The sequence below is a fragment of the Plutella xylostella genome, chromosome 26, assembly GCF_932276165.1.
Source record: "Plutella xylostella chromosome 26, ilPluXylo3.1, whole genome shotgun sequence".
Classification (NCBI taxonomy): Eukaryota; Metazoa; Arthropoda; class Insecta; order Lepidoptera; family Plutellidae; genus Plutella; species Plutella xylostella.
The window spans coordinates 704684-726343 of NC_064006.1; the positions used below are offsets into that span (position 1 = coordinate 704684).

Below are 21660 nucleotides of genomic sequence, written 5' to 3' on the forward strand. Positions count from 1 at the left end.
CAAGAACGCTGTTAATTTTTGGATGGGCATTTTTATGTTGTCAATTCATTCTGGTAACTACCTACTTACATCATTTTGTTATTTATTAGTTCATTATAATTAACTACTTTTCAGCCAGCAGGACCGTGCGGGCAAACTGATTAGCTTAGTAAATTTTTTTTTTACGTTTTAGTATTTCTTTCACGTCACTTGATAGTTAAAATAAATTTATTCTTATTCTATTATATAGTATTTATATTATATATAGTAATTTATAATTTTATCTTATATTTTTATATTTTATGTCGGACGATGATGACTCGTTCGCATCGGCGAACTCCACGCTATCCTATTTGAGCGCTGATGATGATCTGACGTTGGGTCAAGTTTTATCTAAGGATTTTGCGCCTCATTCTAAACAATTTAATGTTTGTCATATTAACGCGCAGAGCATACCCGCACATTACAGCGAGCTCCTCGACACCTTTTCAAGTGGTACCTCTCACGCCATCCTTGTATCGGAGAGTTGGCTTAAACCAACCTTGCCCTCCACTTCTTACTGTTTGCCGGGCTACATTCTAGTTCGGAATGATCGTGAGGGGTGCAGAGGTGGCGGAGTTGCCATCTACTTGAAAAGCAACATTCCGTATAAGGTTTTAGCTCATTCTCCAGCTCGTAATGCTCCAGCGGAGTACTTGCTCCTTGAACTCAATCTGGGTTGCAAAGTCCTGCTTGGCGTGGTCTATTGTCCCCCTACCAACGATTATTTTTCTTCCTTGGAGTCGGTTTTGGAAACTCATGTCTCCAACTACTCTCATCACTTGGTCATGGGTGATTTCAACACCGATCTACTTGTTGCTGACTCCCGTTCCCGCAAACTTCTCTCAATAGTCGATTCCGTCAATTTAAAAGTCTTGCCGTTAATGGCTACCCATCACTCTAGCACATCAGACACGTTAATCGACTTAATCCTCTCTTCCGATGACTCTCTTATTGCCACTCATGGCCAGCATCTCGCCCCCGGTTTTTCTAGACATGACCTCATTTTTTGTTCGTACAAAATACGTATCCCAAAAGCGAAACCAGTGGTCTTACTCCAAAGGAGTTTTGCGAAGATGGACGTGGAGAAGCTTAAGCACGATGCGTCGCTGATACAATGGAGTGATATGCAGGACCTACCCAGCGTCGACGACAAGGTTGCATTCTTATGCTCTAACATACTCCATATTTTTGACAAGCACGCCCCGGTCCGACCTGTCAAATTGAAACACCGACCTACGCCTTGGCTCACCGACACTGTCCGCAAGGCTATGGCTCATCGTGACCGTCTTTTTCGTCGATTCAAAAGACATCGGACTGATGAAAATTGGTCCGTCTGTAAAGCTGCAAGGAATCGGTGTAACAAGCTGTGTAGGAACGCTAAACGCCGATATATTTTAGAACAAATCGAACTTTCTTCTCCTGCAGGGATTTGGAAATTCCTCAGGACTCTTGGCGTGGGAAAACCTCCTAGTCAAGATGTTCAAATACCCTTTGATTGAAATATTAATGATCTCAACCTCCACTTTACCTCCGTTCCCTCACTGGATCCTCTTACTAAGAGTGTGACATTAAATATCATCAAGAATACTATAATTCCCACGCCAGACATCGATTCCTTTGAATTTTCACCAGCTTCGCGGGACGAGATCAAAAAGATTATTCTGTCACTGAAATCCAAAGCCGTCGGTCATGATAACATAGGGCGTATTATGGTCACAACACTTCTTGACATCCTTCTTCCTGCAATAACCCACATAGTCAACCATTCCCTTTCCACAGGACAATTTCCTAACCTTTGGCTTAAAGCTTACGTCCTTCCTCTCCCTAAAGTTCCAGCTCCCTCCGCTCCCAACGAGTATCGTCCTATTTCCATATTACCCTTCCTGTCAAAAGTACTTGAATCTGTTGTACATCGCCAAATGACTGCATTTCTTACCAAAGGCCGTCTCCTCAATCGTTTCCAGTCTGGGTTCCGTTCGGGACACAGTACGACCACGGCTTTGCTTAAAGTGACAGAAGATATCAGATGTGCCATGGAGGATCGGCGGGTGACAGTTCTGGTGTTGGTCGACTTTAGTAATGCGTTTAACGCAGTCGACCACGACCTGTTACTTGCTGCACTTGAATGCCACAAGATCTCCGTACCTGCTGTTAGCTGGTTCTCCTCCTATCTTCGAGGCCGCCAGCAGGCAATTCGTAACGGGCCTTCTGTTGTATCAGACTGGGCTGACCTGACTGCTGGTGTACCTCAAGGCGGCATTCTCTCCCCCTTACTTTTTTCAACTTTTATAAATTTCGTCACATGTAACCTTCATTGCTCCTACCACTTATATGCTGATGACTTGCAGATTTACAGCCATGCTAAAATTGACGATCTAGATGCTGGCATTGCGGCGGTGAACGGTGATCTCGCTGAGATACTACGGTGGTCGCAGTATTTTGGCATTTCCGTCAACCCCAAAAAGTGCCAGTCAATAATTGTAGGAAGTTCAAGACTACTATCCTGTCTGGACTACACCACTGTTCCACCAGTTCAATTTGACGGTCGTGTGATACCATTCTCTCCAACTGTCAATGATCTTGGTCTGATCATAGATGAGCACTTAAGTTGGGAGCAACAGTTAGACAAAGTGTCCCGCAAAATCTACGCTTCCCTCCACTCTATGCTTCGCCTTAAAAACTTTCTTCCACAACACACCAAACTAGCCTTAGTAAACTCTTTGCTTCTACCTATCTTAGACTATGCGGATGTGTGTTACTTGGATCTGACCGAGGTGTTACTCAATAAGCTTGAACGCTTATTGAATACCTGTATCCGTTTCGTTTTTGGGCTACGTAAATATGATCACGTTTCTCAGTACCGTTCACAGCTAAAATGGCTCCCCATTCGTGATCGTAGGAATTTACGTATCCTATGTCTCCTTTTTTCCGTTCTCCACGAGCCAAATACTCCCCCCTACCTTAAATCCATGTTTGATTTTCTTTCTGACACTCACACTCGTCATCTCCGATCCTCCCATAACAATCTTTTAGCATTGCCCTCTTTCCATTCCGGTTTCATGTCTAACTCTTTCGCTGTCACCGCCGTTCGCCTATGGAATAATCTTCCCGAGAACATTAGAAAAGCCCCTTCTCGCCACATCTTCAAGCGACTAACCCGCGCTCACTATCTCAGCCAATTAAATAGATAGCAGTCTCGTGTACCTGTCTGGATATTATATTATTATTTTGTATTTTTATATATTATATGTATACCTATTATAGTTATGTATCCTTTGTATAAATTTATATAAGTATTAGAATGTATTGTTATTATATATATTTAGATAATTATTAAGTGACGTGTTTTTAGTTCTTTCCTCTTTCATGTTTTTTTTTTGCACATCTTTGTACCAGTTTTCCTGTACCTCCTGTAGGTTGGCTGGTAGAAAATGCTCTTAGCATTAAGCCCACCTTTTGTACATTTATTTTATATCTGTGCAATAAAGAATTAAATAAATAAATAAATAAATAAATAAAAAAGAACATTTAGCTTTTTGTAATCTTAAGCCTGCATCCTGTAGCCTTTTGAAAATTTCATTTAACCTAGACATGTGTACCTGCTTGTTAGGCCCAGTAACACAGATATCATCCAACCAAACGCTAACTCCCTCGATTCCCGCGAGTAAATTTTCCATTAAACGTTGGAAAATAGCCGGTGCGTTCGCTAAACCATACAATAACCGCGTATATTTAAAAAGCCCCTTTGTCGTATTTATCGTTGTAAGAATTTGTGACGGCTCTGACAACTTGCACTGGTTATAGGCGTTACTTAAATCTATTTTAGAGTAATGTTCTCCGCCACCTATCTTAGCAAATACCTCCTCGATGCGAGGCAAAGGGTATTTATCAATTTCCATATCCTTGTTCAGCGTACACGAATAATCACCAGCAATTTTCACCTTACCATTTTCCTTAAGTACGGGCACTATTGGTGTCGCATACTGCGAGTACCGCACCGGCACCAGTATGCCGGCGCGCACCAGCCGGTCCAACTCCTCCTCCACCCTCTCCTTCAGCGCGAAGGGAATATTTCGTGGTTTAAAGAACTTAGGAGTTGCACCATCTTTCAGGTGTAAATCTACTTCAAACTTATTAAAGCAACCTAACTCATCTTTCCAAATGTCTGGATATTGCTTCATCAATTGCTGCACATCCACGTCAGGCACACTCAACGCGACATTGTTAACAGATGTTGTAAAATGCATGTTGAACTTTGACATAAATTCACGGCCTAACAGTGGGGGCCCGCCATTCTTAATCACGTAGAACCTCACGTCCTCCGTTTGGTTTAGATACGTTACTCTGGCAACAAAATAACCCACTGGCGTAATTTTATGTCCGTTATAGAGACACATTCTTATGTTACGGGCGCGAGGCAGAGACAGCAATGGGAGATTTTCCAGTAGTTCCAAAATCGACCAATAGATGGCATTCGGCCTGTCGTTTTTAGTAGTGAGCTACATTCTTCTGAGGAAACGGAGATGACAAATGTCACAGACCTACTACAAAACAAATGTTATGTCATTCGGTTTCTCTTGTAGCTACGCGAATGTCTCCGGTGCTGTGTTTTGTGATAATTTCGACGACTCTGGCTATTCTTTTGGACTTTTGTGACTTCTATACCCGACCGACCTTTGCACTCCCCCTGGACCCTTGCTTGCCATTACGATTTACTTTACCTATTATTAAAAAGTTTGTTTTAATTACCTACCTACTGAATGAGCAAGAATAAGTAAGTAGTATTACCTAAGAGGTAGTCTGATGGTTTGAAGTGGCCGGGGCATATTCTTGAATGCTTTTTTATGTTTAATCCAGGCTTTAATTCTTTTAATGCTTCCATCCATTTTTCCCGTCTTGTTTCGTTTTGTGGAATTTTGTGCACCCCCCTTTCTCTACAGTAAGCTACAATACAACACGACGACATATCTACTATAAATGCTATTCAGAGAGTCGGAAAACTTTAGTTTTGTGGTGTGGGTAGAGAAAACTAAGTACCCACCTACAGTGAAACTATAAAGTCCTGAAATTAAATGAGGGCACTGCTATCTTTCATGTAGCAACCCTATATAGCGGAACTTAATTGACTTTGATACTTGAAATTTTGCCTGTTAACTTCCTACCTATTTATGTATTTTAAAAACAACTTACCATCCACAAAAAAACTCTTATACAAGCTAGAAGGTGTTAATATGAAGGCTAATAGTGAAACCAATAAATATTTATTTAGATAACGTTATTACAACTGTATAAAAAAAACTGGATCTGTTGACGAAGGGCACTCATAGTAAAGACATCAATTTCTCTTTTTGGACGGCCAGTTCTGTTTCTTCCAGGAGTTAGGAATATTCCATATTTTGCCCTCTTTGGCACGCTGGTCCGATATAACTATAAAATAAAATAAAAATATATTTTTGAGTCACACAATGCCCCCCAAATTCACACAATGTGAATTTAGTAAGTAAACAAAAAATATATCTTCAAGTATCAAAATGTTAAGGTTTGACTCAACTGAAACCAGATGAAACCTACAATCAGTGATATGTAAACAATGTTCGACTTGGGCTCTAAACCTAGGTTTATCGATAAATGAAGCGTTGGTACTAATAAAAAATGAGTTATTACAATTTGTACAATGCTACATACCCGTCATAGACGCTGTACGAGCGTAAACATCCTCCAAATTCGACAAAATGTGTCCAGCTTGATGTTCCGCTAAACATTGTATTAAAACTCGATAAATAACTTCACTAGCTTGACTACGAATATTTTTCATCATCTTCCTAATTGCAACCAAGCGTAAATTGTTGCTTTTATCTAGATTATCCTTATAATTAATAAGAAAATTCAAAAAAACAGCCAACCGTCTATTGACATAAACAATTGTTATGACTTTTATGTTTCTTTTCTAATGGTGCCAGGCTCCTGAAAATTTTAGTTCCTCAAACATTAATTTCAGGACTTTATAGTTTCACTGTACTAATGTCTGCTCTACCATAGAGAAATCATTACTTCCAACGTGCCTCAGAATAATTATGATACTTACACACGGCGGTCGCGCCTCGGACATGGACAGAGGATGCAGATGATCTCAACTAGTTCACACTTAATATTATGTATAACTACATATAACAGCAATTTATTATTATTAGTTTGCACGTTCTCAACAAATACCAGTTATGCTACGAAATCATTTGTATTTGGCAATATTTGCCTAATAGGCAACTTGTAGGCAAACTATTTAATCATAGTATTATTCTGTGGAATAAACATGGATTTTTGTATTGGCTGAAAGGACTCGAATCCATGCCGGCTATAAAAAAATATGCAGTCCTGTTTAGTATGAAGATTTACTAGCGCCATCTATTGTCGGGTTTTGTCTATGGACGTTGTCTATGGTTGAAAACCTCCCATTATGGCACGATTAATTTGTCGCCTTTCACTTTTGGTAGCACAGAGTAAAAATGAGTTTTAATAATTGGTACTTAAGATTGCTAATTGATTGGCAAAGTGGAGCGTGGACTTGTACACGTCTGCCTCTAAACAGTGCCCGGACGAAAGAGGACATTTTATCTTTAGTATATTTAGTATTTTAGTATATTTTATCTTTATTGCGCTTTGGAATATTATGTAAAATAATAAGACAAAAGTTATGTTTTTAATAATAGTATGGGTATTAATAATAGGTTAAAACTCAGTATGTTATTATTATATACTTATTCGTTATATTCTACTGAAAAAATATTTTATTACAAAGTTTGATGGCGCCGAGACACTAGCGGACGCGGCTTACGGACACGGCTGCGACTGATAGTTTGCACTTTCTTTTGGGACAGTTCGTACCAGATCGCTCTCGGACGTCTTTGTCGTTCAGCTTTCAGACGTCCGACAGCGATCTGGCACGAACTGTCCAAAAAAACCGTGCACACTATCAGTCGCGGCTGATAGCCGTGTCCGTAAGCCGCGTCCGCTAGTGTGCCGGCGCCTTAAAACCAGTCCTCTTTTTTTTATTCAAACCTTAGAATGTTCACACTATAATATTTTCTTTTTAAAAATTGTCACTGAAACAAATGATAGGGCATTACTATTCTGAGGATGAAAAAGATAAAATATTTTTGATTCTGGTAATATTTGTGTTTTCCATTATAAAAGTATCTGTCTCTGTGTGTGGCACATTATTTTTTGATGTGGAAACATTGTAAAAAAATATATTCTGTCATAACATTTCCTTTTTTGTTCTGTGGCATAATCTGTGAAATTGTGTATCAGATCTGTGACAAATTTTGAGATGTTTACATTTTGAAAAGTTTGCTTTCGAATTTGAATGAGTGTAATAATTTTAATAGATAATTTACATCTTTTTCGTATTAAAGTAACAGTGAATGAAAATGCAATCAATACATAGAATAGAATAGAATAGAATAAATCTTTATTCAAAGAAAACAACTTATGCTATTATATACATCCCACAAAACCAAATACATAATGTGATAAGTATAGGATTATTCTTATATATACTAGTTCTTATATATATTTAACTAAGTCCATATAGCCATAAAGGTGAGAAACACTTAAACAATTTTAGGCTTTCAAAGGTAGAAAATGTAACTAAATAAACATTTTACTCTTTTGTTTAAGATTATGACTCAGCGTATGTGTTAATATGCATTACAAGAATCAATATTAGTATAATAATGATATGATGATACGACAGACCAATAAAAAACGCAACAATAGAGCCATAGACAAAATAATATTAATTTAACGAAAACTTACTCACACACACAGAAGCATAAAACAACTAAACGGAAAATTAACTTAACTATTAAATTAACCGTTAGTTTATTTTAACACAACGATACAACATGTTGTTCAAAACCAGCAGTTATTTCCAACTCTACTATACGGTGAGAGAGTAGTAAATTTCCTACATTTATATACTAGTTTGATATAAATCGATGCGATAGAAGCTAAGATATAGATCGTTGTAATTATGAGTCTAGTATAAATTAATATACACTGATACCTAGATGATGACAATGTAGTTATCAACATTTAGGTTTATATCTGTTAAAATAAAATATATGTTGTTGTTTCAGATTCCAAAGACAAGATATATTATCGACACTGCTCTCTAGAATATCAGGCAGCGGGCCCGGCCTCAAACGATCTCCTTCCTACATAGGTAAGTCATATTTATGATGTTTGACAGCATAATACTTTTCATGGAAACATATAGGACACTGGGTGACCTAACGTATAGCTAGACATGAGTACAAGGGATTAATAATTACCGTATCAACCATTAAATTAAAAAAAAATGACGATTGTGTATAAAACATCTGTCCATCACTATTTCACTTCTCCTAGGTCACTGAAGAGAAGAAAAGTGTGTCTATGACTCTTATTACAATGCTGGGACCTTCTCCCGGTTTCGATGTCCAGTACAGATATATGTATCTATGTATCTGTCTGTGTAGATATATCAGCAGTCCGATATCTACAGGGTGTTGCAAAAAGGGTATACTAAGCCTAAACCTACATGTGCAGCATGGTATATCTAAGCCCGAAACTAAAATCAGATTTTCAAAATACGCGAAAAAAAATATGATTCTCCATAGTAAAAAGTCACGTGACCAACATAGTTTCTATGGAAAATGAATATTTTTTTTGGCGAATTTTAAAATTCTGATTTCATTTTCGGGCTTAGATATACCCTTTTTCCAACACCCTGTATATTACAGGCTCTGTCTAGCTAGTTTTGCGAGATGTCCCCACATATTATTCACATGACATACAATTCCAGCGCCGGACCTGGCGTCGGCCATCCGGCGGCACATCGCGTCGTGCATCCGCACCAAGAAGGGACCCTTCCAGTGCCGGTACATCAACGAGTTCTGCACATTCTCTCTACCAGCCGGTCAGTTAATAAATAACATCAAATTTGATTACCATAAACACAAAACCTTTATGTTCAAATCACCTAAACGCAACTAAACGGATCGCCTTGCACCTCGCCGTCAACAAGAAGAATTAGCACGCGGTGCATTTTAGATGTGACAAAAGTTTAGAGCGACGGAGAACTTTTGTCACGTCTTAATAGCGCTCCGTGCAGGGCTAGGAGTTAGTGAGCTTGTTCCGAGGCGAGACGAAATACATTACCTACTACGTGTATGTGTGCTGTGACCATAAAGGCGATCCGGCGGTACATCGCGTCGTGCATCCGCACCAAGAAGGGATCGTTCCAGTGCCGCTACATCAACGAGTTCTGTACCTTCTCTCTGCCAGCCGGTCAGTATATACAGAGATACTGAGCCAAAAGGGATTGACTCTGGAGTACTTATACTTGAACACGTGAATTTCAAAAAGTCGTAGAACAAAAGCCCCTGAGGCACCCCTTTTCAGTTTACTATACCACTTTTGGAATATTTGAAATATAGAGCTGTCTAGCAATTTTTGATATTCTCTGTGCCTACTCCTGCCTACCAACTTTTGGCGATTTATTGTGATAACCAATTTCTGACACTACATTTGTTAAGCGACTAATGGAAGACGTGCACAGCGACTTCTGGAGTGTTATGGTGAGAAGCTTGTTCATATTAGGAAAATGTGCAGTGACTTCTTCCGTCTTATAGAAAGAAAGAAAGAAAGAAAGATAAAACTTTATTTGACAATGACAGCAATCATACTTAAATATATACACAATAATACAGAACTTACGTATAAATTTGCTGTCCGCCAAAAAGGCGTACACTCAGCTATTGCAGCGCCCTTGGCCACAGCCTATAGTGCATCGATGTTTTGCAACTTAGGATCTGTACAACGACTTTTGCAGCTGACTGTAAGTATGAATGGATGGAAGATGTCGGCGTCTAAAAGCTGAAAATTGTAGGTCTGTACAATGCACTAAGTTCAACTTAACAAACTGACATCTTTATTTTGCGGCGCTTTGATTTGAAATAAGACTTCTTCTATTTAATAAAACGGTATAAAATCCTTCCACAGAGATCGAGGAGCTGCCGCCCGTGATACAAGAGCAGTTGTTCTCAGAGCTTCTAGACCGCGACGCACAGAGCACGCTAGAGGCAGACCCGCCGCTCATCAACTGGAGCCGAGACTTCAACGACACACTCGGTTTGTTATACTTCAATTTTATTGTACTTAAACCAACCGCGCAACTCCTAAAACTGACCTTAGAGGCACACAATAAATCGCAAAGAGCTGAGCGAAGCGAGGCCATACACCTCATCCATGCATTCCCTAAATCCTAGAAAGCCGAGCGCAACGAGGCAATACTAACAATACTGAAATTTTCCAAATCCTAAAGAGCCGAGCGAGGCCATATAAACCAACCCCCCATTTCCTAAAACCTAGAGCGCCAAGCGAAACGAGGCAATACAAGCCGTGAAGAGCCGAGTGTAACGTGGGCCATCTAAACCCTGCATTCCGTAAAGCTTAAAGAGCCAAACCAACCCCGCATTTCTTAAAACCTAGGGTGCTGAGCGCAGCGAGGCAATACTAACCTTACCGACCCATCTTAAACGGTAAATAGCCGTGTCATACACGCTCTTGGCCGGTTTGTATTGTTATTAGCTAGTAACACATACATACTAATGTATATTTTAATATTCGGCTCTTTTTGGTCTGTAATAGTTTATTAGAGATAACTAGCACAGTATATGTTATGTAATGACTGTTTGCAGCCAAAATAAAGAAAGTAAAATAAATAAATATCTTTACCAACAGCCGGCACCCGCCTCTACGCTCTCTGGAACCGCAGTCTCGGCGACTGCCTGCCCGACGCCGTGAGCCAGGCGACCTACGGGGTCAGTGACCGCGAGCGGGTCCTGCGCGCCGCCGCCGCCGCCTCGCTCGCTAACAACAGACAACGGTACTGCAGTTTTATATGAAATTTGGATAGAAAAAGAAAGAAACATTTATTTGACACATTGAAACATAAAAATAAGAAAAGAAAAATAAACAAAAACTAAATACAGAAAATAATAAAATACAGAACAAAACAAACAAAGGTTGCTGTCCAGAGTTTGGCATGCAAAATTGGCAAGACATCCTTAATTAGGTCTAAACATTGTTATCCATCTTTTGGATGCCGAGAGGATGAGGAAAGCCACTGAATATTGACAAATAGTATTCCCACAAATAATAATATATTTTCTACATTCTGCCTTCTCAGTCGATTAGCTATTGTCATTCGGTTTATACACTCGCGAGCAACCAAATCGACTCAAGCCTTGACGGCGCAAACATACATTAATACAAGTAAAATTATGAATAGAAATAATAAAAATGATATGTCATTTAAAAGCTTAAGATGTCAGCTTTAATTTGATATCATTATTATTGAAATCCATTCATCATTTTTGAAATAAATGATGTCTGAACGCAATTGTAGGAAAAACGGGAATTTAGGAAAAAAGGGTATGGGTATCGTATTATACAAATTAAACAAAAAATGTTAAGATAAAAATTTATTTATTTAAATCAATACTTTGTATTGCCCCCTCTTGCCCTAATTACAGCCTGCAGCCTGTTTCTCATAGACCTTATCAACTTTTTGACAGTTTCCTGAGGAATGCCGTCCCACTCCTCTAATAAAGCTGTCTTCAGCTCGTCCACGCTTGCAGGGACTGGATTCCTGGCCCGAACTCTTCTTTTGAGCTCGTCCCATAAGTGTTCGATGGGATTCAGGTCAGGACTGAGCGCAGGCCAGTCCATCGTGCGCAATTCCTTCTCTCTCAGAAACTGCCGACTGACTCGTGCCGTGTGGCAGCGGGCATTGTCGTGCATTAGCACGAAGTCTTCACCGACAAATTCTGCATAGGGCACAACATGACCGAGTAGAATGTCGGTGATGTACCGATCAGCTGTTAACCCGCCTCCTCGGCCGCCTCCAGGCACGAAAACAAGTGCGGTTTTTCCCTCTAGAGAAATACCAGCCCACATCATGCAGGAACCGCCGCCATATGCTACTGTTTCAGCGAAACAACATTGGGCAAATCGTTCCCCCGGACGCCGGTAGACCCGGCCTCTCCTGTCACTGCCATGCAGACACACTCTGCACTCATCAGTAAACAGGACCGACCGCCATTGCGCAATGCTCCAATCGAGATGCTCTCGAGCAAACTGAAGACGCGCTTGTCGGTGGCCTGCAGTCAATTTGGGGCCTGATGCAGGTCTTTTTGGTGTCAAGTTGGCTTCCTTCAAGCGTCTTCTCACTGTCCACTCGCTGACAGCCACTTGTCGTACACGTCTCAGTTCTTGCTGCACATCAACGCCCGTAAGGTGTCGATTGCGCAGCGAGGTTGAGACAATGAAGCGGTCGTCTCTCTCTGAAGTGCAGCGGTGGCGGCCCGTTCTTGGTCTTCGATTGAAGGCACCAGTCTCTTGGAACCGTCTGTATACTCGGGATACAGCAGACTGGCTCAAGTGGAGCTGGGCAGCGACTGCTCGCTGACTTAACCCTTGTTGCAGCAAGGCAACAACTTGAGCAGCTTCTTCTGGTGTGGTATCCATGGGTTTGCGAAAACAAGGAATACAATGCAACGAGATGTGTACCGGTCAACTTGCAACAAGCGACTGATAAGGTACACCGGATGTGGAAAGGTTTTATAGCGGGATCAGGTAGCGCAAGGCGTGGATTCCTAATGAGGTAATTAACACTGACGGGCAATTAAAATGCGTCATTAAATCTGCGCTTAGTTTTTTTTTATGGTATTGATCTTAATTGAAAGCCTAATTCTTCAGCTTTCGAATGACATATCACTTTTATATTTACCATTTATCGTTTTAGGAAAATCAATGTATATGTGCGCCGTGAAGGCTTGAGTCGATTTGGTTGCTCGCGAGTGTAGTATAACTGTATGAATCCCGCATTAAAAACCCGTTATCTCTCCAGTTTCTACGAGCGCTGGAGCACATTCACTAAAAATATTACACTATCCTCATTTCCATCTTCAGTTTCTACTCAGTGGACTGGCTAAAGTCAGTAGGCTTCTTACTATTACTGTGTAAACACCGCATTAAAAACCCGTTATCTCACGTAATTATATTGTTTAGTTTGTAGGTATTTATAGTTAATTAATAAATTCTTTAGTACACTTGACCCTATCTGAACATAAATATTCTTCCACCCAAAGGTTGTCTTGAAAAATCGCTTTTAGTGATAAGACCGTCTTTTTTGTACCTATGTGTTTGTATTTAAGCTTTGTATAATGTATTCTTGTGTACAAATAAAGAATATTCTGTCTATTCTATCTATCTCCCCAGTTTCTACGAGCTACTACTTAATTCATTCATTGGCTAGGTTTATCACTATTACTTTGTAAACCCCGCTTTAAAAACCCTTTATCTTCCGCCCCCAGTTTCTACGAGCGCTGGAGCACATGGGAGCGCCTCCAGGCCTCGCTCCTACACTACACGCCGGACGAGAGCCAGCTGCTGGCGGAGTGGACGCGCCTCGTCGCCCCCGCCGCCGCCCCCAACACGCCTCTACACCAGGTACACTCGCGTCCACTACACGCCGGAGGAGAGCCAGCTGCTGGCGGAGTGGACGCGCCTCGTCGCCCCCGCCGCCGCCCCCAACACGCCTCTACACCAGGTACACTCGCGTCCACTACACGCCGGACGAGAGCCAGCTGCTGGCGGAGTGGACGCGCCTCGTCGCCCCCGCCGCCGCCCCCAACACGCCTCTACACCAGGTACACTCGCGTCCACTACACGCCGGACGAGAGCCAGCTGCTGGCGGAGTGGACGCGCCTCGTCGCCCCCGCCGCCGCCCCCAACACGCCTCTACACCAGGTACACTCGCGTCCACTACACGCCGGACGAGAGCCAGCTGCTGGCGGAGTGGACGCGCCTCGTCGCCCCCGCCGCCGCCCCCAACACGCCTCTACACCAGGGACACTCGCGTCCACTACACGCCGGACGAGAGCCAGCTGCTGGCGGAGTGGACGCGCCTCGTCGCCCCCGCCGCCGCCCCCAACACGCCTCTACACCAGGTACACTCGCGTCCACTACACGCCGGACGAGAGCCAGCTGCTGGCGGAGTGGACGCGCCTCGTCGCCCCCGCCGCCGCCCCCAACACGCCTCTACACCAGGTACACTCGCGTCCACTACACGCCGGACGAGAGCCAGCTGCTGGCGACCTTCATAACTTGTAAATCTAACACACACACACACACACACACTCACGCCTTGTACTAATGTACTCCCTTGCGGGGTAGGCAGAGGTGCATTGCTGCACCCACTTTTCGCCAGAGTGTTATGTTAGTCCCAATGTAATAGGGGGCGGGCCTATTGCCATTTTACGGGCACATCCAAGACCCGAGATCAAATATCTGTGTTTAAACAAATATCTGATGAGACAAACAATTGAATTCTATTTATAAAGCATATTTTTTGACATCGATTGTTTAGAGTCAGCCGAGCTTTTAACATAAAATTCAAGTTTTTGTCGGTACTAGATTAGTCTGTGCTAGTATTAAGTATTTTTTCATTATTTGTCTAGGTGCGTGTTTTATGAACTATTAGGCCATGTTCCCATTGGGCAGACTGTTAGCGGCGAGATACTGAGATAGTCAGCAAACTGCGTCCTAAACTAGCAGACTGTGGACACTCCATTTCAAATAATATGGAAGAGCGTACTAAATCGATACGCCACCAACTCAGTCGCAGTCGGTTTGCATACTAAGGACACAGCCTTACTCTGAAACAAAATTACATCCATTCTATCTACTCTAACACTAAAATGTGGAATTTCATCAAACGCTAAACGTATTTAGTAGCCTGTCAAACGTCTGTCAGTACAAAATGCATTTAAAATTTGATTTAAATACAATCCTAATCCTAACTAATATTATCCTTACTAATATTATAAATGCGAAAGTAACTGTGTCTGTCTGTCTGTCTGTTACTCTTTCACGCCAAAACTACTGGACGGATTTGAATGAAATTTGATATACATATGGTATAGACCATGAGAAAGAACATAGGCTACTTTTTATCCCGGAATTTCCACGGGAAAACTTTTTAAGGCGAAGCGAAGCTCGCGGGAACAGTTAAGTTAGTTTTAAATACGTTTTGCGTTTGGTAAAAGTGACCCTACGTAACTGAATACTATATATTGTCCTCAGCTACACGTGTTTGCGTTGGCGCACGTGATCCGTCGTCCGATCATCGTGTACGGAGTGAACGTCGTCAACTCGTTCAGAGGAGAGGCGCTGGGGTACGCAAGGTTTCAAGGTAATCTTCTCAAATTTTAACTCACTTACTATAACAAGTACCGACACTTACTATAACAAGTGACGACCGAATGGCGTAGTGGTTAGACGACCGAATGGCGTAGTGGTTAGTGACCCTGACTACTGAGCCGATGGTCCCGGGTTCGATTCCCGGCTGGGGCAGATATTTGTTTAAACACAGATATTTGTTCTCGGGTCTTGGATGTGCCCGTAAAATGGCAATAGGTCCGCCCCCTATTACATTGGGACTAACAAAACACTCTGGCGAAGTAGGTGCAGCAATGCACCTCTGCCTACCCCGTAAGGGAGTACATTAGTACAAGGCGTGAGTGCGTGTTTTTTTTTTTTACTTACTATAACAAGTAATACAAAACGCACGCAAACGCATAAGCCCGTAATGGTCCTCTGCAGGAAATAGCGTCCTCACAATCTGGAGAGTTATTAACATAATATCCACGCTTGGCAGACGGGTTGCAGATATCACACAGCACAAACATTTAACACCCAAAAACCGATAACAGATTTTTCCTAAAAAAAAACAAATATCTACCGTGTTCGGACATCTATCATTACCATCATCAGCCCATAATCCTGCATTGCTAGACATAGGCCTCTCCCAAGGAACGCCACAACACTCTGTCCACCCATGTGGCTGGAAATGTTTCATTAATTGCGTGTGTATAGCCTCTAGCGTTAATGACGTTAATCCCCCTTTCTCCCCCCAGGAGTGTACCTCCCCCTACTCTGGGAGCCCGAATTCTGCAGCAAATGGCCGATCTGCCTCGGCTACACGCGCGGACACTTCTCCGCGCTCGTGAGCGTCGAGCCCTACTCGAGCACCCGCCGGTATATATGTCGGTACGTCATAGAGATAAGGGGGACTAGCACGGAGCGCAAGACGTGACAAAACTTTTGCATCGCGCTCTATCTATATAGCGATCTATAGAGCGAGTGCGAGAGCCCTACTCGAGCACCCGCCGGTATATATGTCGGTACGTTATAGAGATGAGATAGTTATAAGATGATAGATAAGATGGTTACCTTACCATTACCATCGAAGTAGAAACAAAAGGCGGAAGGACGCTTGCTAACTAATAGCCGAGACACCATAAGTAAGTCAAAATTCCATGTTACGACACACACATTCACACTCAAAGTAAGTCAGTCTGCCGCCGCACCCCAATTACGTCGTATCTATGCACCCACACACTCATGTCATCGTCATTGTTGTGCCTTAGTTTTTAATAAGCGGGCTTCCTTCCGCCTTTGTTTCTACTTCGATGGAGGTAAACAAAGATTAAGCTGACACACTGATAACAACAAATTTAGCACGTCTGACGTCTACATAATATGTGAACCCACCAACCCGCAGTGCATCAGCGTGGTGGGAAATGGTTCAAGCTTAGGAAGGCAGTTTAGACCTTGGGGACATGCACAAAGGTTCCTCTCGAGAGAGCCAGGTGCAGGTACTTGCACCCCCACAGAGAAGAGAATAGAATATAATAAAATAAGCCAAAACAAAAAATATATAACAAAAGAAAAAATTACATAAAAGGTCGCTATCCAGAGCGTCAAAAAGGAACCATCTCAGCCTGTGCTGCAGGCACAGTTAACACGACGATTCTTCACATACATATTTATCATCATTATTATTATTGATATACATTATTATTCATCACGTACATTGAGATAATTACAGTTTTATAACCGTTGTATTTGTCAATTTATTTGCAGAGAGCGTCCTGAGAACGCCGAGGTGTATCTCCCTCTGACGGACTTTGAGGGCAAGCTGCTGCCTGTGCACTTCCTCAACTGTGAAGAGGTGAGCTCTATTGTATAGCATTATGCTGAGTGCGTTACTCTTAACATCAGATCACACACTGGTATCATCAGATATGTATAACAATACCTAAAACATAAAAAAGTATTTTGTTTAGTATAAGAGACTCCGATCCCACAGGCAAATTGTATACAAACAGTTTTGTGGGACTCATTGTAAAACTACAACTAATATGTAAGCTTAATAAATAAATAAATAAAATAAATAAATGAATCTTTCAAGGAGCCAATCAAAAACAACTTCCCTTTCCCCGCACCTCTTAGCTACATATTTGGTTCTCAATCATTTAAGATTAATTGTAACCTTTTTTTATAAAATATGTATAAAAAAGGTGTTACGCAAGTGAACTTAGCCACCAGATTTTAGCTGTACATTTGTACTGATGCGATAGGTTGCGAGGCATAACGCATAGTATTTATGTGTATATCTTTGTTACTTTTCACGTCAAAACGGCTTAACCGATTTTAACAAAGTTGTTATGGAGTTAGCTGACACCCTGGATTAACATTAGGCTACTTTTTATCCCTCAATTCCCACGGGAAAACTTTTCACTCACTCACTCACTCTTTATGGCTCGTTGACCCAAAGTGGATCTTGGCCTCCGCTGCCAAAAGACGCCACTTCTCTCTGTTCTACGCAAGTTATGTATCTTTAATAATAAACATATTGGGCCTTACCACAAAAACTTAGACAGTATTTAACAGATGATTAGCGCTGTCAAACGCCTACAAAATCTGTCAAATTTCGTTTTAAACACGTGTTAAACAGTTTTAAAAGTTTTTTGTGGTAGCACAGATTGTTTTTAAATCCCCAGCGCAAGTTACGTATCTTTAATAATAAACATATTGTTTTTAAATTCCCAGTTGGCAGACACAGAAGGCGTGCTCCGTCGCTGGCTGTCAGTCTCCGGGCGAGGCGCCTCGCTGACGGCGCGCCAGCGCCTGCCGCCGCGCCCGCTGCTGCTGGCGCAGATGTTGGAGGAGTGGCTCAACCACTACCGCCGCACTATGTGAGTGTAGACACTGCCGCCGCACCATGTGAGTGTAGACACTGCCAGCGCCTGCCGCCGCGCCCGCTGCTGCTGGCGCAGATGTTGGAGGAGTGGCTCAACCACTACCGCCGCACTATGTGAGTGTAGACACTGCCGCCGCACCATGTGAGTGTAGACACTGCCAGCGCCTGCCGCCGCGCCCGCTGCTGCTGGCGCAGATGTTGGAGGAGTGGCTCAACCACTACCGCCGCACCATGTGAGTGTAGACACTGCCGCCGCACCATGTGAGTGTAGACACTGCCAGCGCCTGCCGCCGCGGCCGCTGCTGCTGGCGCAGATGTTGGAGGAGTGGCTCAACCACTACCGCCGCACCATGTGAGTGTAGACACTGCCGCCGCACCATGTGAGTGTAGACACTGCCAGCGCCTGCCGCCGCGGCCGCTGCTGCTGGCGCAGATGTTGGAGGAGTGGCTCAACCACTACCGCCGCACCATGTGAGTGTAGACACTGCCGCCGCACCATGTGAGTGTAGACACTGCCGCCGCACCATGTGAGTGTAGACACTGCCAGCGCCTGCCGCCGCGCCCGCTGCTGCTGGCGCAGATGTTGGAGGAGTGGCTCAACCACTACCGCCGCACCATGTGAGTGTAGACACTGCCGCCGCACCATGTGAGTGTAGACACTGCCGCCGCACCATGTGAGTGTAGACACTACCGCCGCACCATGTGAGTGTAGACACTACCGCCGCACCATGTGAGTGTAGACACTGACAGCGCACCATGTGAGTGTAGACACTGCCAGCGCCTGCCGCCGCGCCCGCTGCTGCTGGCGCAGATGTTGGAGGAGTGGCTCAACCACTACCGCCGCACCATGTGAGTGTAGACACTGCCGCCGCACCATGTGAGTGTAGACACTGCCGCCGCACCATGTGAGTGTAGACACTGCCAGCGCCTGCCGCCGCGCCCGCTGCTGCTGGCGCAGATGTTGGAGGAGTGGCTCAACCACTACCGCCGCACCATGTGAGTGTAGACACTGCCGCCGCACCATGTGAGTGTAGACACTGCCGCCGCACCATGTGAGTGTAGACACTGCCGCCGCACCATGTGAGTGTAGACACTACCGCCGCACCATGTGAGTGTAGACACTACCGCCGCACCATGTGAGTGTAGACACTGACAGCGCACCATGTGAGTGTAGACACTGCCAGCGCCTGCCGCCGCGCCCGCTGCTGCTGGCGCAGATGTTGGAGGAGTGGCTCAACCACTACCGCCGCACCATGTGAGTGTAGACACTGCCGCCGCACCATGTGAGTGTAGACACTGCCGCCGCACCATGTGAGTGTAGACACTGCCGCCGCACCATGTGAGTGTAGACACTACCGCCGCACCATGTGAGTGTAGACACTACCGCCGCACCATGTGAGTGTAGACACTGACAGCGCACCATGTGAGTGTAGACACTGCCGCCGCACCATGTGAGTGTAGACACTGCCGCCGCACCATGTGAGTGTAGACACTACCGCCGCACCATGTGAGTGTAGACACTGACAGCGCACCATGTGAGTGTAGACACTGCCAGCGCCTGCCGCCGCGCCCGCTGCTGCTGGCGCAGATGTTGGAGGAGTGGCTCAACCACTACCGCCGCACCATGTGAGTGTAGACACTGCCGCCGCACCATGTGAGTGTAGACACTGCCGCCGCACCATGTGAGTGTAGACACTACCGCCGCACCATGTGAGTGTAGACACTGACAGCGCACCATGTGAGTGTAGACACTGCCGCCGCACCATGTGAGTGTAGACACTGCCGCCGCACCATGTGAGTGTAGACACTACCGCCGCACCATGTGAGTGTAGACACTGACAGCGCCTGCCGCCGCGCCCGCTGCTGCTGGCGCAGATGTTGGAGGAGTGGCTCAACCACTACCGCCGCACCATGTGAGTGTAGACACTGCCGCCGCACCATGTGAGTGTAGACACTGCCAGCGCCTGCCGCCGCGCCCGCTGCTGCTGGCGCAGATGTTGGAGGAGTGGCTCAACCACTACCGCCGCACCATGTGAGTGTAGACACTGCCGCCGCACCATGTGAGTGTAGACACTGCCAGCGCCTGCCGCCGCGCCCGCTGCTGCTGGCGCAGATGTTGGAGGAGTGGCTCAACCACTACCGCCGCACCATGTGAGTGTAGACACTGCCAGCGCACCATGTGAGTGTAGACACTACCGCCGCACCATGTGAGTGTAGACACTGACAGCGCACCATGTGAGTGTAGACACTGCCAGCGCCTGCCGCCGCGCCCGCTGCTGCTGGCGCAGATGTTGGAGGAGTGGCTCAACCACTACCGCCGCACCATGTGAGTGTAGACACTGCCGCCGCACCATGTGAGTGTAGACACTGCCAGCGCCTGCCGCCGCGCCCGCTGCTGCTGGCGCAGATGTTGGAGGAGTGGCTCAACCACTACCGCCGCACCATGTGAGTGTAGACACTGCCGCCGCACCATGTGAGTGTAGACACTGCCGCCGCACCATGTGAGTGTAGATACTCCGCCGCGCCGCACCATGTATGTGGTTCTCATCTCTTCAGAAGATCCCTACGCCACAGTGCGCAAAAAACTTATCTATAAAAAAGTAAACTCAAAAAAGTACAAAAAAAACACAAACCAAACAAAACTTTAAAAAATCTTTCTACGATATTTAACCGCCAAAAAGAATTTATTCCCGAGTAAGGAGGCCAAACGTGTCCGCATATCGCAGCAAAGCCATGTAGTAGCAATGTACGCTGTTTGAAAGATCAATTAACTATATTATCGATATGGGTGTCAAATAGTAAATTATAATATCGTTAGTAAATATAACAAAAAGCAGTGGACCCAAAAGGGATCCCTGGGGTACTCCACTGGGCATATTCATCCAACCAGACGTGTAATTGCTGACCGCAACAGCTTAAGAGTTCCAGCTCGATGAAGCTTTAACAAAAGAAGCTTATGATCAACTTGATCGAATGCCTTGTTGTAGTCTGTATAGATTACATCAGTTTAAAGGCCATATAAAAGGGGTGTCTTTCGGCTTGCTATACCATTTCGCAAAACTCCGCAGTTATAGGTACTCAGTAATGACTATGACATCACAGCAAAATCCATCGTCACGATGTTTACGCTCTACATCTAAGTATGACTCTTATTCTCATGTCGTTACACTGAGCAATACCATGGAGATGTTTGCCTACAAACTCTACTTGTAAAAATAACTCTCATTCTTCCGCCATTACAGTAAAAAATGCCGTGAACATTTTTGACTACAAACTCTATACTAATGCTTGCTCTAAATTCATACAATAATAACTCTTACTCTCTCCACATTACAGTCAACAATGCCGCGGTCCGTTCCCGCCGCGGCTGCACGCCGCCGCCGCCGCCGAGCTCTCCAGCGACCCCGACTCAGACGAGGAGTGACGTCACACACACACAGATACACATATATAAACACTGACATAGACACACACATAATACACAC

The 21660-nt window shown here is 44.2% G+C and overlaps 1 protein-coding gene across 2 annotated transcripts in view; it reads left to right on the top strand.

Annotated features, from left to right (window-relative positions):
• Positions 1 to 21660, top strand: part of LOC105395474 (ubiquitin thioesterase trabid) — a 35052-nt gene extending 13392 nt beyond the window's left edge. For both annotated transcript variants that reach the window (XM_048630563.1, XM_048630564.1), the window contains exons 9-18: positions 8160 to 8245; positions 8867 to 8980; positions 10066 to 10194; positions 10807 to 10951; positions 13443 to 13578; positions 15214 to 15322; positions 16047 to 16179; positions 17056 to 17143; positions 18025 to 18170; positions 21512 to 21660. In XM_048630563.1, the coding sequence (XP_048486520.1) occupies positions 8160 to 8245; positions 8867 to 8980; positions 10066 to 10194; positions 10807 to 10951; positions 13443 to 13578; positions 15214 to 15322; positions 16047 to 16179; positions 17056 to 17143; positions 18025 to 18170; positions 21512 to 21599 (1174 nt within the window). In that variant the 3' untranslated portion in view covers positions 21600 to 21660. The remainder of the gene's footprint in view (positions 1 to 8159; positions 8246 to 8866; positions 8981 to 10065; positions 10195 to 10806; positions 10952 to 13442; positions 13579 to 15213; positions 15323 to 16046; positions 16180 to 17055; positions 17144 to 18024; positions 18171 to 21511) is intronic.